The 25,615-nt window shown below is 43.5% G+C and overlaps 2 protein-coding genes and 4 non-coding genes across 9 annotated transcripts; all 6 read right to left on the bottom strand.

Moving 5' to 3' along the window:
• Positions 1-1,651: 1,651 nt before the first annotated feature.
• On the bottom strand, positions 1,652-5,836 carry C22H18orf32 (chromosome 22 C18orf32 homolog). 4 transcript variants are annotated; one of them, XM_006075238.4, is made up of 3 exons: positions 5,678-5,836; positions 3,323-3,510; positions 1,652-2,369 (listed from the first exon to the last, which is right to left on the bottom strand). In XM_006075238.4, the coding sequence occupies exons 2-3, from the start codon at positions 3,485-3,487 to the stop codon at positions 2,304-2,306; spliced, it is 231 nt and encodes a 76-aa protein (XP_006075300.1). In that variant the 5' UTR covers positions 3,488-3,510; positions 5,678-5,836; the 3' UTR covers positions 1,652-2,303. The 4 variants fall into 4 exon arrangements, with proteins under 4 accessions (XP_006075300.1, XP_025129524.1, XP_006075302.1 ...); XM_025273739.3 differs by having other exon boundaries at positions 5,664-5,803; XM_006075240.4 differs by having other exon boundaries at positions 5,592-5,730.
• A 1,461-nt stretch (positions 5,837-7,297) lies between these two features.
• Positions 7,298-11,895, bottom strand: RPL17 (ribosomal protein L17). Its single transcript, XM_006075241.3, has 7 exons — positions 11,833-11,895; positions 10,919-10,971; positions 10,788-10,828; positions 10,180-10,314; positions 9,831-9,929; positions 8,575-8,766; positions 7,298-7,374 (listed from the first exon to the last, which is right to left on the bottom strand). Exons 2-7 carry the CDS (start codon positions 10,956-10,958, stop codon positions 7,327-7,329), a joined length of 555 nt encoding a protein of 184 aa, XP_006075303.1. The 5' UTR covers positions 10,959-10,971; positions 11,833-11,895; the 3' UTR covers positions 7,298-7,326.
• Positions 8,462-8,525, bottom strand: LOC112581489. Its single transcript, XR_003106069.1, has one exon. It is a non-coding gene; the product is annotated as a small nucleolar RNA SNORD58 (small nucleolar RNA).
• Positions 10,017-10,079, bottom strand: LOC112581491. Its single transcript, XR_003106071.1, has one exon. It is a non-coding gene; the product is annotated as a small nucleolar RNA SNORD58 (small nucleolar RNA).
• On the bottom strand, positions 10,653-10,717 carry LOC112581488. Its single transcript, XR_003106068.1, has one exon. It is a non-coding gene; the product is annotated as a small nucleolar RNA SNORD58 (small nucleolar RNA).
• On the bottom strand, positions 11,051-11,116 carry LOC112581490. The gene has a single exon (XR_003106070.1). It is a non-coding gene; the product is annotated as a small nucleolar RNA SNORD58 (small nucleolar RNA).
• Positions 11,896-25,615: the final 13,720 nt, after the last annotated feature.

Genomic DNA, 25,615 nt, shown 5'->3' with positions numbered 1-25,615 from the left:
ATGGTACCTGCAAGATAAGGCAGTGACCCAGAGCCAGTACTAACAGATGCCATCACCCCTGGGGCCAAAGAAGCAAGGAGAGGGAGAGGTCAGTGGAAACTGGAAGGAGTCGTGTGGAGCTGGTCACCATGAGGTTCAGTGACTTCTGGCTGAGGAACACATCTGACCTGAAGACACCTTGAAGGGAAGGACCCAAGGGAAAAAATACCCTGACCTCACACCTTCCTTTACTCTCTCCCATCTCCTGCTGCAGATACCACTGGCCAAACCAACAGATCCCAGAGGTCACAGGAAGCCTGCTGATGTAGTCCGTACAGCTTTCTTGAGCAGGAGGGTAGGGTGAGGGAAGCAGGAGGGTAGGGTGAGGGAAGCAGGAGGGTAGGGTGAGGGAAGCAGGAGGGTAGGGTGAGGGAAGCAGGAGGGTAGGGTGAGGGAAGCAGGAGGGTAGGGTGAGGGAAGCAGGAGGGTAGGGTGAGGGTAGGGTGAGGGAAGCAGGAGGGTAGGGTGAGGGTAGGGTGAGGGAAGCAGGAGGGTAGGGTGAGGGTAGGGTGAGGGAAGCAAAGATTTGGAGGGACAAATAGAAGACATCTAGAGCACACATAATGATATACATACTGATCAACAGGTAAAATTTTGCAAATTTTGACTCAAAATTTACAAAAATAGTATTTGGAGGATGGGTGGGAGAAGAGGGAAATAGTGTAAAATAGCTATATCTCAGTCATGGAAGAAGTCAGTAATGTTTACAGCTGAGAGCTCCCAAAACTGTATACATGTATCACTTAGAAATATGAAGATAAGTCATGAGATAAAAGCAACAGCTAAATGAGTAAATCCTTTGGGGACTATGAGAATAAGGATATTATAAACCTTGCAATATTATTTGGTTTTTAATAAATGGTATGTTTAATAAAAACTATTTTTAACAAAGTTGCTAGACGCCTGTAGGAAAAGCGAATAGTGGTTACCATCTTTGGAGCCAGAATAAAGGAATAAGAGTTGAGAAAGAACATTCATTCTTCATTAACCTGTCCTTGCATTGCTCTACTATGAACATCTGCTACTTTCACAATATAGTTTTTAATACCTTAAAAAGCAATCCAAATTAATCCACTGGATTTAGCTGCTAACAGGAATTTATCTAATCCTTCAGGTGCGCTGGGGTAGAAAAGCTGAAACAGACTCATTTCTATCAAAGGAAGTTCAAGGTGGATCAATGACTTAACCAGACACAGTTTAACAGAGCCTCAGTTAAGATCCAGGACTTCACTGGGGACCCAAGGTGGGGAGTTCCTTCTAACTTCTCCTTGCTTCAGAGAGAACAAACATTATATAAAGATATGTCTTGTCATCTTTGAATATTTGTATATCTCAACAGTAGAGGGAAGAAGCCCAGGGATGAAAGACCATGCGGACAGGCCCAGACCAGCAAGTAACTTACTCATCACATCATTGTTGCTAAAAACCACTAACTTTAGGGTGTATTACTCTGGAACAAAATAACTGACACAATCTAAATTTTTTTTTAAAAAAGAAGAAAGTATCACTGCCCCGTAACTATCCTGATGCCATCACACTATTCCGATCCTGCTTTCCGATGTGGTTAAAAATTCTTGCTTTTAAATATTTAAAAGAAAAAAGAACAACAAGCTAAACTCAGTATTTAATACATTTGTAGGAACAGAAGGAACAAAACAAGGATTAGAATTTTATATTACACATTAGACATTTATGTAAAAGATGCTCCATTTTTCAGAGAGGTTTCCCCTATTCCTCTCTTTTCTATCTTCCTCAGAGCAATAAATAGCAATTACTATTCTCACAGATAAGCTACTCCTTTGAGTTGGACAGTAATTACATCTTTATTTCAAGTCATTATCATCTCCAAAAACTACCTTTCATTTGACTGCACAGTCTCACTGCAATGTTTCACAGTAAAATTACACTCCTCAAATTTGAAGAGCCTGAATAAAAAAAGCTAGAGCCCCCAAGAATTTCTAGGTACTGACTTAGTAACAATGTCTACTGGCACAAACCTTATATATTTATTCATATTTTTAAAACTGAAATAAAAGAAACGAAAACTAATGAAAAAGGAAATCAGAAATGAGGTTGTTAAATATAACTAGCTACATTTTAAATACAAATACCAGGTATTCCCTGATTAGTGTAGGTAAATGTCTAAACTATTAATATCTAACCCAAATTCTGGTTTTGGAAAAAGATCACAGACAATTACAAAGAAGGTGCTTCATAGTATTAGGTCCATTTTTAAAACAATGAGATCCTTCGGGACAATCAGTTTAGTCTTTCTTTTTATCACACATTTCTGTTGTTCCTCTTGTTGGTAATCCATTCATGTCTGCACCCTAAAATGAAAAAACATTTTAGATATCATTACAACAAAAAGACATTATAAGAGATATCCTCTTTAAAAACACAAACTTCAGAATGAAAAACCTACTGGAAACATGCAGGATGGCTACATTCGTGCAGGTGATTGAATTGAATAATCACCAACACAAAAGAAAACACAGCTGTCTAAATATTCAATAAAAAAAAAACTGCATTACAAGAAGAAAATCTCTATGAATCTACTCATTACATCTCTTATCAAAGTTATCAATCAGAGAAACGGGCTTATCAGAATCATCTTTTGTCCTCTATTAGCTATTTACCATTACTCTTACCAGATAGGAAATACTGTTACTATCTTGCAAGTAGCCAATGAATAAATCAGAGGATTTATTTAAAACCTTAATTTAAAGCAAGTGTTAATCATAAATAGAAAATTCCAAATCCCTATTTTAAAAAAGAGAGAAATTTAGAATTTGGTATTTTTTTTCTTTTGAACTTTTTATTTTATATTGGAGTACAGCTGATTAACAATGTTGTGATAGTTTCAGGTGGACAGTGAAGGGACTCAGCCAGACATATACATGCATCCATTCTTCCCCAAAACCCCCTCGAATCCAGGCTGCCACATAACACTAAGCAGAGTTCCATGTGCTATACAGTAGGTCCTTGTTGGTTACCCATTTAAAAAATAGCAGTGTGTATATGTCCATCCCAAACTCTCTAACTAACTCTTCTCTCTAGCAACCATAAGTTTGTTTTGTAAGTCTGTCTCTGTTTTGTAAGTTCATTTGTATCATTTATTTTTAGATTCCACATATAAGGGATATCATACGGTATTTCTCCTCCTCTGGAAATTTAAACATATTAATGAAGCTTCTGGTTCTAAGAACCTGACTTTCCAAAAGTCACTATTTTACCCTGAGTGTACCACCCCCACCCATTCAAGGCATTTTAATGTTCTTACCTTATAGTCTACTTTGCCTTTGTTTTTATCATTGGTTTCTCGTATAGCTTTCCGAGGCCACATACGGCTAACAAAGGGGGAGATCAGAGGGTATATATATGGCTCCAGGAACTTTTTGTAGACCCAGAGCAGAACTGGAATGACGATGCAGGGAATGCACACCATTGTCCCGGATGTGAGTTCCTGAACTAGTGACAAACAGCAGAAAAAACAAATTAGTTCATCATAGATTAATGACTCAAGGAATTTACCTAGATTAAAATACATGAAAAGACTATTTCTACACTGAAGGAAAAACTTAAATCACACTACAGGTACTATCATAAAGCAAGAGTCTATTCATAAAAATGATGCCATCTACAAGAGAAAGGAGTTAAGAGGTGGCAGACTTGAAAATAAGAGTGAAGATAAGCCTGCCTCCAAAACTCTCCACTTACTGTTTCACAACCATAAATTTGGTGATAAAGACAGGGCTTCCCAGCCCTTTACACACATCAACTCATTTAATCTTCAAAACACCTAGTGAGGTTGGGTACTCTAGCATTTCCATTTACATATAAAGAAAAGGAGTCACCAAAACATTAAGGAATTCGGAGTAATTACTGGTGAATGAGTAAGCATTGTTACACTAGGCAATTTAAAATGATTCACAATACAAGCCAGGAATGATATAGATAATCCAATCTGAAATAAAAACGTAAATGTACATCAGGGAAGGACCACTATTTTACAAAGGATTCAGAACTGGATTCTTTAAAACAGTCCTTCTAGTCTCGGGTGGCACGAGTGGTGGTAAAGAACCCGCCTGCAAAGGCGGGAGACGGAAGAGATGCAGGTTGGGTCTCTTGAGTAGGCCGATCCCCTGGAGGAGGGCATGGCAACCCACTTCAGTATTTCTGCCTGGAGAATCCCATGGACAGTGGAGCCTGGCAGGCTATGGTCCACAGGGTCACAGAGTCGGATACGACTGAGGCCAAGTTAGCGCACACACGTGAGAGCTAAATTAAAATAATTTAGGAATTTGCCAAAAACATTTTGTTCCAAAATTTTAAAGAACATATCCTCTGGTCAAAATAAACCAAAGACGCATGAGTCTTTTTCAGCATTTTACAAGGAATCATTATTTTGGGCTACTAGACTTTTAGAATCTCATCTGAAGCGCTTCAGATTGGTTTAGGTCTTACAAGTACCACAGCATAATAATCAAGCAGGAACCAGGGCAGCTGCCTGGATTTGAGACCTGCTTTCACTATTTTCTAGACAGTATTCCTGAGCACGTTATTTGACCAGACAGTGCCTTAATTCTTCCATGTGTAAAAAGAAGATATATATTAGTACCTATATGAAAGGGATGTAGTGTGGACTAGATAATAGGAATACAAAGCTCAGAACAGTGTCCGAATATGGTAAGTACTATTTAAGTGCTGTTACTATAAGAAAAAAAAAACCCAAAACAAATTCAAAAGTTGTAACCTGTCCAAAGCCCACACTTTAGGTAACTAGAGCTGCCTAAAACCAGAACTCCTAATTCTGGTTTCCTAGCTAAATGCTCTTCCATTTTCCCTTCTCAAAACACACAATCATCATGTTATTCCCCTTTCTAACAAAGTTTAAAAAGCAATGAAACCCTTCAAAATAACTGGCAATGCTACCGAGCATAAGGATAATACGATGACTTGAAACCGCTCCATCATCAAGATTCACGTTTCTAACCTACTTGAAATTGTTTAAAATAAACTCTCAAGAACAATTACTACTAGTTACTTCTGTCATAATTATGGCTTATAAAGGCCTAGAAACTGTGGCTTAGAAAGGTCTAAAGGTGGCTATGATAAATTGACAAAAAATTTTATTTACTGTCTCCAAGCCAATTCTCGAATATTACAACACAGTGAGATAAATGGATCGAAACTGTTGGAGGACAGGAATTTCTTTCATTCGACTTAGTCCAATACAATGGAACAGGAAAAAGCTGAAGCTCTATGAGAACAGGGAGCAGCTGTGGAGGGGAAACGTCAGCTCCAGAAAGGAATCAGTCCTCCAAAAATCAGTCTGGAGACAAGAGAGCGGGTCAGGCCGAGTCAAAGGTAAGGACTGAGACAGGAGAGAAGAGAGAACGGGGGTGACGATAATAAAAAGTGATACCGACAGTTCAGGCCAGAGAGCGGATCCGGAGGTAAAAAGAGGCAGGAGCGGGTGGACGCGGCGCAGGGCAGGCAAAGGGCGAGGTGGACGGGAGGCAGGCGCGCGAGGCTGGGGGGTGGTGTACCGTGAGGGCAGGAGAGCCGCGCTGCGCACCGAGGCCGCCGCCCACGCCGACCCGACCCCCGCAGACCACTACCCGGTTCGGCTCACCCGCGACAAGTCCCACGGGCACTATCCACGCTTCCGGAAAGAGGGTCGCAGGGACGCACCGCAGCCGAGCCAATGGCACCGCAGGAGGGGCCGACAAAGGCGCGTGTGCGTCAGCCTGACGACCGGCCGGACGTAACGGGGACGCCCGCCGGGGGCGTGGACGACTTCCGGCGCGGCCGCAGCCGTCACTCGAGCCTGCAGGCGAGGCGGAAGCGCTCGCTTTACTAGGTACCCCGTCGCCGAGGGAGACTCAGGACGCTGCGCCCGGAGGCTGGCGCGTTTGCGAGCGGCTCACCACCTGTTTGAAAGCCTGCTTCACAGCGAAGGCTAGGCTGTTTTCGAATGCAGCTCTGGCTGAGCTCCTCATCCTGTTCAGTCGCTAAGTCTCCGACTTTTTGCGACCCAATGGACTGTAGCCGGCCAGGATCCTGTCCGTGGGATTTCCCGGCCAAGAATTCCAGAGTGGGTTGCCACTTCCTTCCCCACTACAAGGGTCTTAAATTCCAGAGCAGGGGAAATTAACATTGTCAATTTTGAGAGGGATTTATCTTACAAAAAATGGCTGTACCCCTTCACTCCCAGTGGGACAGCTACAATCAGCTAGTCTTTGATTGCTCCCCGATAGCTCAGCTGGTAAAGAATCTGCCTGCAATGCAGGAGACCTGGGTTTGATCCCTGGATTGGGAAAATCACCTGGAGAAGGGAACAGCTACCCACTGCAGTATTCTGGCCTGGAGAATCCCATGGACTGTGGTCTGTGGGGTTGCAGTTGGACACGACTGAGAAACTTTCACTGATCCTACATTGCAGTAGCTCAAACAGTAAAGAACCTGCGTGCGATGCAGACCAGGGTGCAATCCCTGGGTTGTAAAGTTCCACTGGAGAAGAGAATGGCAATATGCTCCAGTATTCTTGCCTGAAGAATTCCATGGACAAAGCAGCCTGGCAAGCTACAGTCCGTGGGGTCCCAGAGTCGGACATAACTGAGCAGCTCACACACACATATTGCAGGTGGCACAGTAAATGCTACTGCTTTAGGAGTCCTGCAGGTCCTCCAATGTTCACTAAATTCAGTCCCTGGGTCAGGAGGATCCCCTGGAGGAAACCCATTCCAGTGTTCTTGCTGGGATAATCCAATGGACAGAGGAGCCTGGCAGGCTGGTCCCTGAGGTTGTAAGGAGAAGGAAAGGAATGAAGCTAACACCTCATGCCACAACAAAAACCCTGAAAAAAAAAAAACATGCTAAGTCAAAGCATTGTGATTTAGATAAAAAGTCCAGAACAGGCAAATCAACATAAGCTCAGGGCTGGATTGGGTTAGGAGGTGACAAGTCAACCACTGCTAAGGTTCCTCTTTGGGATACTGAAAAGCCTCTAAAACCCCAGTCAGTTATGGATGCATAACTCAATACAGTAAATGCTACTTTAGTAGCAGACTTAGGGTGCCTTAAGTTCAATAAAGTAGGTGGAATAGAGAGTCAGAAATTTTCCCATGTTCTCAATTCCATTTTATACCAAGTACCAAAAGATGCAAAACAACCTGTTAATGAAAACTCATTTGATCCATTTTGTGCTAACACTTGAAATACATTTACTAATTAAGACAACCAACACTTTTTACTTTTATTTGCATTTATTTTTTGCGGCATTTATTCCCGGGCCATAAGTTTTTGTTTCTTCAGTTTCTTCTGGGATATCTGGGGAAAAGAAAAAATAAAAGCACTATTAGAAGAATGATTCCAGGATAAACACATCTTAAAGAGGAAGTTGTATTTCAATGAAGGTAATCGGAAATTTCATCATAAAGGGAATGAGTCCTTTGGTGTAGAGGTGGCATGGAGAGAAAGGCAGCCAGGAGGCAATTACAGCAGTAAGAGAACGAAGACTACAGGCTGGAGCCCAGCTGGAAATAACCAAGTGGCAAAAAAGGATGGAGAATAATATATGAGAAAATCAGCAGAAGACAGATCCATTAGGATTTGAGTCACTCCCGGGTTCCAGGCTAAAGAACTAAATATAATCATTTACTGAAAATAAGTTTCTTGGAGAAAGGGACTGCAGGGAGGAGGTTCCCCGTTCCAGATAAATTACATCTGAAGTGGACATGGCCATCTAGGCGTGGACATCAGCATATAATCACACAGTTTTAACACACTGAACAATACGCAATTCCCACTCGCTATTAAGAAACTAATGAGGATAAGAAAGCTGTGGTACATATACACAATGGAATATTACTCAGCTATTAAAAAGAATGCATTTAAATCAGTTCTAATGAGGTGAATGAAACTGGAGCCTATTATACAGAGTGAAGTCAGTCAGAAAGAAAAACACTGATATAGTATATTAACGCATATATATGGAATTTAGAAAGATGCTAACGATGACCCTATAATCAAGACAGCAAAAGAGACACAGATGTAAAGAACAGACTTTTGGACTCTGGGAGAAGGCAAGGGTGGGATGATTTGAGAGAATAGCGTTGAAACACGTATATTATTGTATGTGAAATAGATCGCCAGTGCCGGTTCCATGCATGAGACAGGGTGCTCAGGGCTGGTGCACTGGGATGACCCTGAGGGATGGGATGGGGAGGGAGGTTCAGGATGGGGAACACATGTACACCCATGGCTGATTCCTGTGAATGTATGGCAAAAATGACCACAATATTGTAATTAGCCTCCAATTAAAATAAATAAAAAATAATCTTCCAAGATTAAAAAAAAAACAAAACTAATTTGAGACTTATGAAAGCCAAAATAAAATGATTATAAAAGGTTGGCGGTTGCTCAGAATAGCTTCCTTTCATGGTTATTCCAAAGGTGTCCTAAGTTAGTCATCACAGCAACCACAATCTAATACGCCAAGTGAAAGAGAGCAGAGACTAAGTAATTTACCTTTTTCTTCTGTGCAACCTCCTCTTCTGGTTTAGGAACAATCTGTTCTTTTTCAGTAAGGATCATCTCAATGTGGCAGGGAGAGCTCATGTAGGGGTTGATCCGACCGTGAGCTCTGTAAGTCCTGCGCCGCATCTTGGGGGCTTTGTTCACTTGGATGTGCTCAATGACCAGAGAATCTACATCTAAGCCCTGGGAAAAGGGAGCAAAATCATGTAACATTTAAAAAAATTTTTAAATCAGGTAATACCTTTATCTTAACACCACAAACTGTATCATTCAAGTCCTTATGACTTTAAATAGCATATTTATTTTTTAAGAAAATGTCATTCTAAGTCCTCTCCCTTAAATCTAAGTAATTACCAAAACTCAGTGCTGGTAATTGCACCTATTTTATAAATGGTATTCATTAGGGAGTGGAGTTACAGGAATCCCAAAGGATCTATGTCTAAGCTTGATTTTAACAGCAAGGCTTAGCAGCTAGAAGGGCTACAGCTAAACAGACCTATATTAATTCCAGTTCTAACCCAGCTTTCCAAATGCAAAAAGGTAACAGATAACTACTCAAATGCATCAATCTGTTTAGTTGGCACAGGATTTTTCAGTTACACACTGCTGTTTTGACTTCTAAAATTTAACATCTCTCCATTATGAATGTAGGCAACAAACCACATGTCAATCATATGGTTCCTTTGTAACTGTATTTATTTGTATTTAAACATACCCTGTGAAGGGGTTCACAAACCTCAGTATAAAAAAGGCTTCCCTGGTGGTTCAGATGGTCAAGAATCTGCCTGCAATGCAGGAAACCTGGTTCAATCCCACTCCAGTACTCTTGCATGGAGAATTCCATGGGCAGATGATCCTAACCGGCTACAGTCCACGGGGTCACAGAGTTGGACACTACTGAGCACTAACATTTACAGCACAAGACTACAAACCCTTGGTAAAATACTCAAGGGAAAAAAAAAAAAGCATTTCTCTTGCATGTACTGGGATTATGTCTGTGTGTGTGGGTAATTCTACAGTCTTAGGCTTGAAATTACTGCAGACCATGCTCCTGAAATGCTTTATAAAAAAACCCTGTTTCCTGTTGGAAATTGAAAGATTTAAAATAGCCACTTTAATGGGAACTTTTGTTACTTTCATCAAGTCAATCAAAGAAAAAACAAGTCAACCAAGGAAACAGATCCAGACAACTTTCACCTAGTCAATAATCCAAGTTGCATGTGTGAAGATGCTTATAGTGTGGATACCTTAAGTTCAGCATTACTCTCTGCATTTTTGAGCATGTGTAGTAAAAATTCAGCACTCTTTTTGGGCCACCGACCCTGCGTCCAGCCCCACTGTTTGGCCTAAAAAACAAAACCAGAGAGTTTATTACTAATTTCCCTCAATTTAAATCAATGTTATAAGATGAATTTACTTCAACCAACATCAAGGTTGTTCAGAACATTTTTTTCATGGTTAATCCCAAGTTGTCCCAAAGGCTGTCATCACAGCAACCATAAGGAGCCTCAGTAAAGGAAGACATTGGCCATTTTTACTTCATCTACTCCCTCCCCTAACAAATTGTCTTTTTAAGTGACAACTATGAATTCTTACCTGTGCACACCTACCAACTCCACCGTTGTAACGACGGAATGGTACACATTGTTTCTTTAAAGTGACATCCTTCAGATACTTGGTGGCTTTTCGGATATGCATACCCTTTATGGCCTGGGCAGTTTCACGAGTGTTCTAAACATAAATAATGTAAGCTGTGAGTTAACCATCCTTTAAAAAAATCAGATTCAAACAAATTCCAGTATTTTCAAAGTGTCAACCTTTATCAAGAGCCAAATCCTTCCCATTCTTGAAACATAATACACAATCTGTTATGAGGCAGGGAGGCTTGGTTTGAAGGTGGAGAAATGTGAATCCTAAACCCGTTTATTCACTGTTAATATATTCTCCATTATCTTGTAAGCTACAATTACATTTCCCATATCTTGATCTGTGCACTAGGTTCTCAAGCAGTTCTCTGGTAATTTTACCCAATTCCACAAATCCTAAGTCAAAGCATTGATTAAAAGGTGGCTGCTCAGAAATGATTTATTTTCATGGTGAATCCAAAGGTGTCCTAAGAAACACATCATTGCAGCTACCTTTTTAGAATGGTTAAAAAATACTCAAGGAACAACTCTTTCAGAGTATAACTACGATTCACATACCTTAAAGTGAACACGAAGATTTGAACCTCTTGATTTGCATGCTAAAAAATACCGGAAAAAAATTTTTTTGGTTAATCTTGGTATCTGGGTGCCTCATACTCCCAAATAAGAAATGTTGCTTGCTCACTTACATTTTGTGGGGTTTTCTGGGTCAAGTGAATAGCGCACCATTTTTAGGGGTCACCTGGGAGCAAGAATAACTGTCAACATATATTTACAACAACTCACAGTTTAATATTTATGCACTATAAACTCTGTCCACAGCTGCTCAGAGAGTAGTTGTTTTCATGATTAATCCAAAGGTGTCCTAAGAAATGCCATCATTGCAGCCCTCCTCCTCTCAATCCAATTTCATCTCAGCTACAACCGCCAGTTGCCTACAGCAGCGTTCAGACTACTAACACTAGTGGCACGGATGCCCTTCCCCTAACCCTCTGGAAGAAGCACAGCCTGTTTCCATCCAAATCTGGATCCAAGTATCCGTGCGGAGGAGCCCAGCGCCCTGCTCAGCATCAGATCCTTCAGATCAAAGTTAACTCGACCAACGACACCCCTCTACAAGCTCCCTCTACAGTAACCTCCTTTACTCACACAGATTTCAAGAAAGCCAAGCTTTCCACACACTTTTAGGGTATTATCCGCGTTAAGCGTAGCTCAACTCACGTTCAGCCACTGAGTAAACCTCGACCCGACTTGACCTTATTCCCCCCCAAAACTTTCTCTCCATTCGGCCCCGAATGCGCTGCGTTCACGGCCCCCACTCACCGCGAGACACTGGCCCTCAGGAGTCGGCACCGACCAGAGCCGGCCTCTAACCTCGTCACCCCCATTCTCGCCCACTGCGGCCTGTAGAGGCCCGACAGAAGAGGGGCGCCGAGCCGGAGGCTCCGACACGTCCCCCCGCACAGGACTGATCCACCAGGGAGGAATCAATAGCCGCGAGAGTCCTCCTTCTGAGGGTCTCGAAATTGGCGCCGAGAGTGCCAGGATGGCAGGGATTACCGGAGGATTCATCACTAGAGAAAGATGCCGAAGACACACTCACCTCAGGCCGCTTACCGGAAAAGGAAGAGCAGTGGCTCATGGGAGAATTCATGAGATCTCGATATCTCGCGAGAGTCCTAGCCTAAAGAAACGAGATTTGTAGAGGTGGGGGAAGGTGGAGGAGAAAGGGAATGTGGAAATTGTTTGAGAAGATCTGAAAACGAATTAGAGGCTTAGGGGCCGTGTCAAAATTCTCCTTTTTTGTATACAGAAATAAATTATGTATTTTTAATATCTGTCAATTAAAAAGAGGTTTGTACAGAAACAGAGTCACACTTAGAGAACGAAATTATAGTTACCAAGGGGGAAGTGTAGGTGGGGAGGGATAGTTAGGGAGTTTGGGATTGACATGTACACACTGCTCTATTTAAAATGTATAACCAGCAAGCACCTACTGTATAGCACAGGGAACTCTGCTCAGTATAATGTAACAACCTAAATGGGAAAGAACTTTGAAAAAAAAAATACATATGTAGAAGTATAACTGAATCATTTCGCTGTACATCTGAAATTAACATAACATACTTAATCAAGGATAAGTGAAGTCTCTCAGTCGTGTCCAACTCTTTGTGACCCCATGGACTGTAGCCTACCAGGCTCCTCCGTCCATGGGATTTTCCAGGCAATTATACTGGAATGGGTTGACATTTCCTTCACCAGGAGATCTTCCCAACCCAGGGATTGAACCCTGGTCTCCCGCATTGTAGGCAGACTCTTTACCATCTGAGCCACCAGGGAAGTGAAATGAGGTAATCAAGGATATTCCAATATAAAAACAAAGCGAAACAAGTTTGTAGTTCTAGGACAATACTACATATTATTCAGGTATAGACGAGACATTTATTCATCGAGATTCATTAGGTTTGGTTATGTGATTATACGAAAATGATTTGTAAAGGGACAATTTGCTGTTGTTGTTGTTGTTTTGCAACACCATGGAATGTAGCCCACCAGGCTCCTCTGTTCATGGGATTTCCCAGGCAAGAATACTGGAGTGGGTTGCCATCCCCTTCTCCAGCAGATCTTTGTGACCCAGTGATTAAACCCTCATCACCTGCATTGGCAGAAAGTTCTCTGACCACCAGTTCAGTTCAGTCGCTCAGTCGTGTCCTACTCTTGGCGACCCCATGAATCGCAGCACACCAGGCCTCCCTGTCCATCACCAACTCCCAGAGTTCACTCAGACTCATGTCCATCGAGTCAGTGATGCCATCCAGCCATCTCATCCTCTTTCGTCCCCTTCTCCTCCTGCCCCCAATCCTTCCCAGAATCAGAGTCTTTTCCAATGAGTCAACTCTTCGCATGAGGTGGCCAAAGTACTGGAGTTTCAGCTTTAGCATCATTCCTTCCAAAGAAATCCCAGGGCTGATCTCCTTCAGAATGCACTGGTTGGATCTCCTTGCAGTCCAAGGGACTCCCACTGACCACCAGGGAAGCCCAAAAAGAAAAATTAGGGAGATCCAAAGGATGGGATGTAATTATGTTAGTCATAAATTCTCAGTTTGAGAATATCACATAATTGTAAAGCAGCGCATGTAAAGTATGTATTAACTGAAGCATCTGGTTCAAGATTGCCATCTGGTTTCCCCACTGCAACTTGTAGATTTTCATATGGCAAAAGATAACTGTTCCTTGAAAATAAAAATGCCAAGGTGCATTTTCTCACCCAGGTCATCTTACTGGTTATTCACTTAGAGTCACTGGTGCTGTTAACAGTTAGCTTTGGGTCTTCGTTTTATAGCCTCAGTGACTTTTCTGTAAAATTTAAGTGAACTCTTTAAATTGTATTTGATATACATATTTTCCTCCAATCTGTTTAGTTAAACATTGAGGTTCAAACTTCTATCTGAAATTTAACATGTTTCTCCACTATGAATGTAGGCAACAAACCACACAGCAATCATATTGGTTCCTTTGTAACAGTATTCTATTATTTGTATTTAAAAAATACAGGAGTTCCCTGGTGGCTCAGAAGGTGAAGAATCCGCCTGCAATGTGGGAGACCTGGGTTTAATCCCTGGGTTGGGAAGATACCCTGGAAGAGGACATGGCAACCTACTCCAGTGTTCTTGCCTGGAGAATCCCCACGGACAGAGGAGCCTGGTAGGCTACAGTCCATGGGGTCGCAAAGAGTCGGACACAACTGAGAGACTAAGCACACACACACAAAATATCCTGTGAAGGGGTTCACAAACCATAGTATAAAAAAGGTCCATGGCACAAATTACAAACCCTTGGGAAAATACTCAAGGGAAAAAAAGGCTTTCTTTTGCATATACTGGGAAAAGTATATTTTAATTTTACTATATTTATTTCTAAGAAATCTTAATTATTAAAGCAATTGTGTACTGCAAATAGGGGTCATCCTTAGCAATCAGTTGACTTGTTCATTTAGCCATTCAATGAATATTCATTGAACACTTATATGCCTGCCATTGTGCTGGATGTTGCTGCTGCTGCTGCTGCTGCTGCTAAATTGCTTCAGTGGTGTCCAACTCTGTGTGACCCCATAGACGGCAGCTCACCAGGTTCCCCTGTCCCTGGGATTCTCCAGGCAAGAACACTGGAGTGGGTTGCCATTTTCTTTTCCAATGCATGAAGGTGAAAAGTGAAAGTGAATTAGCTCAGTCGAGTCCGACTCTTAGCGACCCCATGGACTGTAGCCTACCAGGCTCCTCTGTCCATGGGATTTTCCAGGCAAGAGTACTGGAGTGGGGTGCCATTGCCTTCTCCAGTGCTGGATGTTATGCTCTAACAAATACTATGAGAGCCTCGGCTGCCAAGGAACCCATAGTCATAGAATGAGGGTAGGGACAGAGAGATAGGTAACTAGGAGGTTAACAGCCAGTTAGAATACAGTGTGAAATCGCTAAAGTAGGGTTAACATGTACAGTAGGAAAGCCTCTCCTGAGTGGACGACATGGCAACTGCACCATGAATGACCAGAAGGAGCTAGCCGGTCATGGCAATACAGTAAGAGAGCAACAATTACTATTGCCAGCAAGAAAATTCTGCTATGGTAACTGCAAGGGTTTGGATTCCTTTTGGTTGTGGGTGGGGAGAGGTAAGGGCGAGTGGCAAACCTGATCTGGAGGGAGCCTATATATCTGTCAAGGAGTTTTGAATTTAACTTAAGGTCAACGGGCTTCCCTTGTAGCTCAGCTGGTAAAGAATCCACCTGCAGTGTAGGAGACCTGGGTTTGATCCTTGAGTTGGGAAGATCCCCTGGAGAAGGGAAAGGCTACCCACTCCAGTATTCTGGCCTGGAGAATTCCATGGACTGTCTAGTCCATGGGGTCGCAGAGTCAGACATGACTGAGCAACTTTCATCTTCAAGGTCAACGAGGGACTTCTGAAAGTGTTTAAACCTTTGGGGATGGGCATGGGCAAGGTGACCTGATCAGATTCACTTTTGAAAAGATCACTCTATAGAAAGAAATTTGGGATGCCTCAGGGGCAAGGCCAGAGGCTGGCAAAAGATGGGAGTGGCTTGAGCTAATGAGGTTCAGTTTAATTTTTTTTTGGCAAAGAGAACGGAGAGTGGTAGATGAATTCAAGAAATTTTGGTAAAAGTCACATGATTTTGTGGTTGTAAGCTGTAAAAGTCGGTACCTTCATTAGCCTGCCTAACTGTGCTGCCAGCCCATAGCTGAGCCTGTAACACACAGTCTTCCCCTTCTCTCAGTACAGGCATACCTCTGAGATATTTTGAGTTCAGTTTCAGAGCACTGTGATAAAGCAAGTCACATGGATTTTTTTGGTTTCCCAGTGCATTTAAAAGTTGCATCTTCCCCGGTGGTACAATGGACAAAAATCTGCCTGCCAATGCAGGGGACACAGGTTCAATCCCTGGTCTGGGAAGATTCCACAGGGCACAGAACAGCTGAGCCCAGGTGCCACAGCTACTGAAACCTGTACACTCTATGGCCTGCAAGCCACAATTAATGAGCCCCTGTATTCCAACTACTGAAGCACACGAGCCTAGAGTTGGTGCTCCACCACAAGAGAAGCCACTGCAATAAGCCTGGGTACTGCAAATAGAGGAAGGCTGTGTGCAGCAATGAAGACCTAGCATGGCCAAAAAGAAATAAAGCAGTGTGTACGTGTCAAAAAAAAAAAGAAGAAATAAAAAATGTTACGTCATTGAGAATTCCCTGGCGACCCAGTGGTTAGGACTCCTATCTTCCACTGCTGGGGGCCTGGGTTCCATCCCTGGTGAGAGAACTATTATCCTACAAGCTGAGTGGCTTAGCCAAAAAAGAAAAACAAAAAGTTATTTCTACATGATATTGTAGTCTATTAAATGCAATAAATAACATTGCAAAGACTCCGGAGATAGAGGTCAGCCAAGAGTCGGACAAGGCTTAGCGACTAACACTTTCACTTTAAAGAAAGCTATGAAAAACCTAGACAGTATACGAAAAAGCAGAGACATCACTTTGTCAACAAAGGTCCATTTTTTCCAGTAGCCATGTGCCAATGTGAGAGTGAACCATAAAGAAGGCTGAATGGTGAAGAATTGATGCTTTTGAACTGTGGTGCTGAAGAAGACTCTTGAGAGTTCCTTGGACTGCAAGGAGATCAAACCAGTCAATTCTAAAGGAAATCAATCCTGAATATTCATTGGAAAGACTGATTCTGAAGCTGAAGCTCCAAAACTTTGGCCACCTGATGCAAAGAGCTGACTCATTAGAAAAGAACCTGATGCTGGGAAAGATTGAGGGCAGGAGGAGAAGGGGACGACAGAAGATTAGATGCTTGGATGGCATTGTCAACTCAATGAGCATGAGTTTGAGCAAGCTCTGGGAGATGGTGAAGGACAGGAAAGCCTGGCATGCTGCAGTCCATGGGGTTGCAACAAGTTGGACGCAACTAAGCTGCTGAACTCTATCTATCAGATCTAGGCCCTTAAATCTATTTCTCACTTCCACTGTATAATCATAAGGGATTTGATTTAGGTCATACCTGAATGGTCTAGTGGTTTTCCCTACTTTCTTCAATTTCAGTCTGAATTTGACAATAAGGAGTTCATGATCTGAGCCACAGTCAGCTCCTGGCCTTGTTTTTCTTGGCTATATAGAGCTTCTCCATCTTTGGCTGCAAAGAATATAATCAATCTGATTTCAGTGTTGACCATCTGGTGATGTCCATGTATAGAGTTTTCTCTTGTGTTGTTGGAAGAGGGTGTTTGTTATGACCAGTGCATTTTCTTGGCAAAACTCTATTAGTCTTTGTCCTGCTTCAATCCGTATTCCAAGGCCAAATTTGCCTGTTACTCCAGGTGTTTCTTGACTTCCTACTTTTGCATTCCAGTCCCCTATAATGAAAAGGACATCTTTTTCGGGTGTTAGTTCTAAAAGGTCTTGTAGGTCTTCATAGAACCGTTCAGCTTCAGCTTCTTCAGCATTACTGGTTGGGGCATAGACTTGGATTACTGTGATATTGAATGGTTTGCCTTGGAAACGAACAGAGATCATTCTGTCGTTTTTGAGATTGCATCCAAGTACTGCATTTCGGACTCTCTTGTTGACCATGATGGCTACTGCATTTCTTCTGAGGGATTCCTGCCCTCAGTAGTAGATATAATGGTCATCTGAGTTAAATTCACCCATTCCAGTCCATTATAGTTTGCTGATTCCTAGAATGTCGACGTTCACTCTTGCCATCTCTTGTTTGACCACTTCCAGTTTGCCTTGATTCATGGACCTGACATTCCAGGTCCCTATGCAATATTGCTCCTTATAGCACTGGACCTTGCTTCTATCACCAGTCACATCCACAGCTGGGTATTCTTTTTGCTTTGACTTCATCCCTTCATTCTTTCTGGAGTTATTTCTCCACTGATCTCCAGTAGCATATTGGGCACCTACTGACCTGGGGAGTTCCTCTTTCAGTATCCTATCATTTTGCCTTTTCATACTGTTCATGGGGTTCTCAAGGCAAGAATACTGAAGTGGTTTGCCATTCCCTTCTCCAGTGGACCACGTGCCTGATGAACTATGGAATGAGGTTCGTGACATTGTACAGGAGACAGGGATCAAGACGATCCCCATGGAAAAGAAATGCAAAAAAGCAAAATGGCTATCTGGGGAGGCCTTACAAATAGCTGTGAAAAGAAGAGAAGCAAAAAGCAAAGGAGAAAAGGAAAGATATAAGCATCTGAATGCAGAGTTCCAAAGAATAGCAAGAAGAGATAAGAAAGCCTTCTTCAGCGATCAATGCAAAGAAATAGAGGAAAACAACAGAATGGGAAAGACTAGAGATCCCTTCAAGAAAATTAGAGATACCAAGGGAACATTTGCTCGATAAAGGACAGAAATGGTATGGACCTAACAGAAGCAGAAGATATTAAGAAGAGATGGCAAGAATACACAGAAGAACGGTACAAAAAACATCTTCATGACTCAGATAATCACGATGGTGTGATCACTGACCTAGAGCCAGACATCCTGGAATGTGAAGTCAAGTGGGCCTTAGAAAGCATCACTACGAACAAAGCTAGTGGAGGTGATAGAATTCCAGTTGAGCTATTTCAAATCCTGAAAGATGATGCTGTGAAGGTGCTGCACTCAATATGCCAGCAAATTTGGAAAACTCAGCAGTGGCCACAGGACTGGAAAAGGTCGGTTTTCATTCCAATCCCAAAGAAAGGCAATGCCAAAGAATGCTCACACTACAGCACAATTGCCCTCATCTCACACGCTAGTAAAGTAATGCTCAAAATTCTCCAAGCCAGGCTTCAGCAATATGTGAGCCGTGAACTTCCAGATGTTCAAGTTGGTTTTAGAAAAGGCAGAGGAACCAGAGATCAAATTGCCAACATCCGCTGGATCATGGAAAAAGCAAGAGAGTTCCAGAAAAACATCTATTTCTGCTTTATTGACTATGCCAAAGCCTTTGACTGTGTGGATCACAAGAAACTGTGGAAAATTCTGAAAGAGATGGGAATACCAGACCACCTGACCTGCCTCTTGAGAAATTTGTATGCAGGTCAGGAAGCAACAGTTAGAACTGGACATGGAACAACAGACTGGTTCCAAACAGGAAAAGGAGTACATCAAGGCTGTATATTGTCACCCTGTTTATTTAACTTATATGCAGAGTACATCATGAGAAACGCTGGACTAGAAGAAACACAAGCTGGAATCAAGATTGCCGGGAGAAATATCAATAACCTCAGATATGCAGATGACACCACCCTTATGGCAGAAAGTGAAGAGGAACTCAAAGCCGCTTGATGAAAGTGAAAGAGGAGAGTGAAAAAGTTGGCTTAAAGCTCAACATTCAGAAAACGAAGATCATGGCATCCGGTCCCACCACTTCATGGGAAATATATGGGGAAACAGTGGAAACAGTGTCAGACTTTATTTTTCTGGGCTCCAAAATCACTACAGATGGTGACTGCAGCCATGAAATTAAAAGACGCTTACTCAAAGTGGAGAGTGAAAAAGTTGGCTTAAAGCTCAACATTCAGAAAACGAAGATCATGACATCCGGTCTCATCACTTCATGGGAAATAGATGAGGAAACAGTGGAAACAGTGTCAGACTTTATTGTTTTGGGCTCCAAAATCACTGCAGATGGTGACTGCAGCCATGAAATTAAAAGACGCTTGCTCCTTGGAAGAAAAGTTATGACTAACCTAGATAGCATATTAAAAAGCAGAGACATTACTTTGCCAACAAAGGTCCGTCTAGTCAAGGCTATGGTTTTTCCTGTGGTCATGTATGGATGTGAGAGTTGGACTGTGAAGAAGGCTGAGCGCTGAAGAATTGATGCTTTTGAACTGTGGTGTTGGAGAAGACTCTTGAGAGTCCCTTGGACTGCAAGGAGATCCAACCAGTCCATTCTGAAGGAGATCAGTCCTGGGATTTCTTTGGAGGGAATGATGCTAAAGCTGAAACTCCAGTACTTTGGCCACCTCATGCGAAGAGTTGACTCATTGGAAAAGACTCTGATGCTGGGAGGGATTGGGGGCAGGAGGAGAAGGGGACAGCAGAGGATGAGATGGCTGGATGGCATCACTGGCTCGATGGATGTGAGTCTGGGTGAACTCCAGGAGTTGGTGATGGACAGGGAGGCCTGGCATGCTGCAATTCATGGGGTCGCAAAGAGTCGGACATGACTGAATGACTGAACTGAACTGACTGAACTGAAAGCTACTGAATAATAACAACACCTCAGCTCACTATGGCTAGCCTGGCTTCTCCATCCTGCCTCTGGACCATCCATCTCTCCTTTTTTTGGAGGGGGGCCGTGCCAGGTCTTATTTGTGGCATGAAGGAGGTTTCATTGCAGCATCTGGGGGTCTAGTTCCCTGACTAGGGATCAAACCCAGGCCTCCTGTATTGGGAGCGTGGAGTCTTAGCTACTGGACTGCCAGGGAAGTTCCGAGGACCGTCCATCTCTTGATTGGCTGCCAAGCTTCCCTCCAGCTGTTAGTGTTCTCTGTGCCCAGGTCACAGTCTCCCTTTCTCAGCCCACTGGTGCTGCATTCATCAAGGTGAACCTAGTGAAAGTAAGGTCGAGGACGACTCTTCTTGCTCTGACACTAGGTGGATTGGTAAGGCCAGAAACCTCAGATTAGAGTCTGGAAAATTCTGCAAAATACCAGAAAAGCTATAGCAGATGAGGTAATATGAGTTTGGTAAGGGTGAAGAAGGTGGGAGTGAAACTGAGTGGGGGCCTGTGGGACTCCCAGGCTTGGAGGCCTTTCTGTCCCTATCTCTCATGGGCAAGACTCCAGCCTCCATGACCTTCCCTGAGTTCCAAAGGGTGGATCCCAACTGTTGCTATTCAAGAAGCAGCAGCCAGGAGACCACCTGAGGCAAGATTAAAGAGACCAGAGAAGTTCATCAAGATTAAGAGATTAAGGGACTGCAAGCCTGGCTCACACCCGAATCTTGTTGGAGACCCCATCTTTGAGCCACTGTTATAAAACACTTCATCAAATCCTCTGGAACTGAGACACCTAGTTTTTCTAGGCAGGAGCTCAGTGTGTTCCTGTTTGCCTGGCAAAGAAATAATTTTCTGGTGTTGTCCTGTTCTTTTGCGACCTTGTGGACTGAAGCCTGCCAGGCTCTTCTGTCTATGGGATTTCCCAGGCAAGAGCACTGGAGTGGGTTGCCATTTCCTCCTCCAGGGGATCTTCCTGACCCAGGGATCGAACCCTCATCTCCTGCATTGGCAGGCAGATTTTTTTACCATACCACGGAGCCACCCTGATTTGACTTGGCTCTGGTGTACAGAAAGGCCACACTTGGGTAACAGGAATGGAACAGCAAATGCCCCTGGACTCCTCAAACACGATTGAAACACGGCTCCCCTGAGACCTTCTTCCAGTGAATTCTCTTTGGTGGTGACCACTGGGGCTTCAATTGCTGTGTAGATCTCCAGGGAGCAGCAGGCAACAACAAACCCTCAGCCTCTCAAAGTCAGAGCCGTTCTCCTCGCTGACCTGACAAACACAGATGTCAAGTGGGCCCTGCAGGAGTCTGACAGTTTGTCCAAACAACTGTTTTCAGTTGAGGCTATCAATGTCTTAGGAGAAGATTCATCTGCCTGGCTGTTCAATCAGCTGGCCAATATAAATTAGTCCGACCATCTTCTCAGAAAAGAATGCCTTTGGGGATTTTCAGATGAGTAACTATTCAATATTCTGTCTTGTAGAATTACCATCCACCTCCCCTGCCCCGTAGAATAATATTCAGACAGTTGGTTCCGGGGATCCGGGAGAGCCGGGGAAGAAAGTCTTAATCCCTTAGCAGGATTTGCTTGGCTCTCCCCAGCCTGAGCCTTCCATACAATGCTATTTGATCTTCCCTTAGAAACTGGCCTCCACTGCCAGGAAAGGGGAATTCTTTACATGACAATAAGGAAAATGTAATCCTTTACACCAAGGGTGGAGTCCTTTTTATTTTGCTTCTTAGTAGGGGGTGCTTCTGTCAGCTCCTCCCTGCCTCCAATCAGTCTTTCCCCAACCTCCCAAAGCTAGAACTAGGGGGGAGGGGGGTCATTTGAGGGATAGAGGGGCATTGTGTGTGTGTGTGTGGGTGTGTGTGTGTGTGTGTGTGTGAGCAACCTCTGTTGTGTCTAACTCTTTGCAACCCCGTGGACTATAGCCTGCCAGGCTCTTTTGTCCATAGGATTTTCCAGGCAAGAATACTGGAGCAGGTTACCATTTCCTTCTCCAGAGGATCTTCCCCACCCAGGGTTTCAACCCGTGTCTCTTGCATCTCCTGCATTGGTAGGCAAGTTCTTTACCAGCTGAGCCACCCCGGAAGCTCTAGAGGGGGCACTGACATCCAGTAACTAGGATAGAATTCCACTACTCCCCAGTCAGGTGTCTCAGTGCAAGTTACTTGGTTTTGCTGAGCTTTTCTCCTTTATTTGTGGGTGGGAGAAAAAAAAAAAAAAGAAAAGATAATAAACCCATCGTACTGGCTTGCTAGGAAAAAGAGAAAGTTAAAAGACATAGTAAATAGCACAAAGTTAGATATTCATTCGGAGAAGGCAATGGCACCCCACTCCAGTACTCTTGCCTGGAGAATCCCATGGATGGAGGAGCCTGGTAGGCTGTAGTCCATGGGGTCGCTAAGAGTCGGACATGACTGAACGACTTCACTTTCACTTTTCACTTTCATGCATTGGAGAAGGAAATGGCAACCCACTCCATTGTTCTTGCCTGGAGAACTCCAGGGACAGGGGAGCCTGGTGGGCTGCCGTCTCTGGGGTGGCACAGAGTCAGCCACAACTGAAGCGACTTAGCAGCAGCAGCAGCAGCAGATATTCATTCCTACTTTTTTTCTGTTACAGGAAGGGGAATCCCTTCCAGGGTCTGAGAGTGGGCTCTTGTCTGACACTCAGAAATGAATTGTCTGAGGAGACACACTTGCTGACAAAGCTTTGTTAGGAAAGAGGGCCCAGGTAGAGAGTAGTGGGATAAGGGCTACCAGGAGAACTGCTCTGCCACATGGCTTGAAGTCTTAGGTTTTATGGGGATGGGATTAATTTCTGGGTTGTCTCTGGCCAATCATTCTGACCCAGGGTCCTTCCTGGTGGTGCATGCATTGCTCAGTCACAATGGATTTCATCGAGAAGGATTCTGGGAAGTTGGTAGGCCATATGGACTGGAGTCTCCTCTCTCCTTTTTATCTCTCCCAGCTTCTGACAGTTGGTGGTACTAATAGCTTGTTAGTTTTGCATTCCTTTAGTTCTTATTAGTTCCTCCTGTTGTAAGATAGGGACCAAACCCAGGTCTTAGCTCAGCTGGTAAAGAATCTGCCTCCAATGCAGGAGACCCCGGTTCATTCGTGGGTCAGGAAAATCCGCTGGAGAAGGGATAGGCTACCCATTCCAGTATTCTTGAGCTTCCCTGGTGGCTCAGCTAGTAAAGAATCCACTTAACTCATGTAAGTGGTTACTATCTTGCCTGGCCAGGATGAGTGGTCTGAAACCACTCAGTGGTTCCCCTGACACTTCTCCTTAGAATTTATTCACGGACATCACCTAATCTGCTTCTTTGCCCCGAAGCAAGGATTTCCTCTATGACACCCTGCACTGGATAGTCTCTGGGTGTCTCCCCCAGATCCATTCTCTGACGTCTGTGCCCCATGAAGCTGAGTCCAGCGATTACAACCTGAGCCTCCCTGCCAGCTGACTTCTGGTTGAGTGTGGCCCATGGTGAGCTAGGTAGGAGTTGGAAGGTCAGGCAAACAGGTTGGGCTATTTTTTCCTAGCCTCCTTCCTGCCTTGGCACCAGGTTCTGGGGTGGCTACATCCCTTTATGACTCCAGCCTCAGCCAGGTGGTCCATCCTCCAAGCTCGGATATCTCTTGACTCCATTTTGATACCTTCTTGTCCAATCTGTCGTAGATATGGAAATGTCTTTCAGTGGTTGCTAGTCTCGGGATGTCTAGATGTCTCTTGTTAGTTCCCTTAACTTTGCCCCCATCACTTGAGTTCCTTAATGCCTCTTCTGGTGACTTCTCTGCTGGAATTATTTCTGCTGGCATCCAAACAGGAAATTATCCAACCTCTATTTGAATACTTCCAGGAACCAGAGCTCAATATTTATCTTTTCACTCCTGTTTTTTTGGTTTTGTTTTTTGGCTGTGCAGCATCTTAGTTCCCCAACCAGGCATCAAACCTGATCTGGCAGTAAAAGCACCGAGTCTTAACCACTGGACCACCAGGGAATTCCCTTTTCACTCCTGTTTTAAAAATAATGATGTACTAGGGACTTTGCTGGTGGCCCAGTGATTAAGACTCCAAGCTTCCACTGCTGGGGGCATGGGTTCTGTCCCTGGTCAGGGAATTAAGATCCTGCGTGCGGAGTGGTGCTGCAAAAAATAAAAAAGAAATAATGATGTACTTGAGAATGGAACATTTAGGGTACATCTACTGTATGTTGAGTGCTGTGTACGCTTCATCATGCTTATTCCCCACATCGACTTTGAAAGGATGATCGAGATACCCACATTTCACAGAGGATGAACCTGAGGCTCAGGAGAGCCAGTCACTTGCCCTGGCTCTTACAGCTAATCGGCATCCGGACACCTATATTTGCTCTTTTTCCAGTACACCTGCCTGTCATGGGGGAGAATTCAAGAGGGGAAGATGTAACTATGGGGAAATTTGCCTTGGATTTCACAATTTTTCCAAGGGCTAGCCTGGAAAGAAACCCCAATGTTGACAAAAGCTTCCCTTGAAGAACAAGGTGCTGATGACACCCTGGGCCACTAGATGGCACCAGTTTAGCATTCAGTTAAAGCTTTTTAACATTTCTGTGGGCAAAGGGTGTGCCTGGAAAGTTCTGTTTACCTTGATGTGTAAATGTGACTTTGATGTCATGAACTACGTATTTCCTCCAAATTGGGCTGACTTTCAAGCTTTTCAAAGGTGAGATTGTGAATGGGGCAGGAGGGGAAAGAGACAGGATGGCGCAGCCTCAGCCCTGCAAAAGGTGGCTTGTAGCGGGGACAAGCAGTGCCCCGCCTTTAACACCGAACCTGCTGAGACTGCCAGTCAAAGGCTGGGAGAGCGCGAGAGCGGGAAGGAGCTGATGAGGGCTTCGAGCCTAACCTCACTGCACAGGTGAAGAGACTCTGTTGCTTTCTGTGCAAGTGAGCCCCACCTTACCCAACTGCTCTAATAAAAAATACTGGCTTAGCGTCTTTTGCTTTGTGACACTCCCAGCTTTGAAAGGCAACTAGATAAAGGATGCAACTTTTGCTCCCCTCTCTTTGTTTCTGAAGGGACTTCTTTTCTTTGATGCATTTGAAGTTCACTAGACAATTTTTTAAAGTCTTGACTTCTTTAAACAACAACAATAGCAACAACAGGGAATACATTCAGGTGGTTCAAAAGTTAAAAAATTTAAATACTAAATATTAAAATATTAAAAGTAATATTAAAATATTAAATATTTTTTAAATATTAAAAAGCAATAAAAATAGTCTCACTTTTATCCTTTTCCCCGTGTCTGTCACCCTCCTACCCCTCAATCCATGAATAACCATCATTTTTATTACTTCTTGGGTATTCTGCTTGAATTTCTTAATGCAAATACAATCAAGTGCAACTATGGAAAGGTTTTTATTCCTTTCTTTGGGTGAAAGGATTCTCTGCTGTTGGCCCCTGGCTGCCGATTGCCCGTCATTCCACCTTACCTTCAGCGGTGATTTCTACAGTGGCCATACTTTTAAGGGGGATAAAAAAATTTGAGACATAGTTTTGGCAAGTACCAGTGACTGTGCCTAGATGGTGCTCCTGTTCTGGGAACC

This window comes from Bubalus bubalis, chromosome 22 (assembly GCF_019923935.1).
Source record: "Bubalus bubalis isolate 160015118507 breed Murrah chromosome 22, NDDB_SH_1, whole genome shotgun sequence".
In the NCBI taxonomy this organism is placed as follows: Eukaryota; Metazoa; Chordata; class Mammalia; order Artiodactyla; family Bovidae; genus Bubalus; species Bubalus bubalis.
The sequence above is the reverse complement of the archived record's forward strand: the minus strand, read 5'-3'. Positions and strand labels throughout refer to the sequence as shown.

Coding starts and splice junctions, on each gene's coding strand:
- C22H18orf32 (XM_006075238.4), bottom strand. CDS start 3,487: ATGGTGTGCATTCCCTGCATCGTCATTCCAGTTCTGCTCTGGGTCTAC. Junction 2,370..3,322: donor AAGGCAAAGTAGACTATAAG/GTAAGAACATTA, acceptor TTTTCATTTTAG/GGTGCAGACATGAATGGATT.
- RPL17 (XM_006075241.3), bottom strand. CDS start 10,958: ATGGTGCGCTATTCACTTGACCCAGAAAACCCCACAAAAT. Junction 9,930..10,179: donor GAGTTGGTAGGTGTGCACAG/GTAAGAATTCAT, acceptor TTTGTTTTTTAG/GCCAAACAGTGGGGCTGGAC. Junction 8,767..9,830: donor AGAGTAATGCTGAACTTAAG/GTATCCACACTA, acceptor CCCTTTTCCCAG/GGCTTAGATGTAGATTCTCT.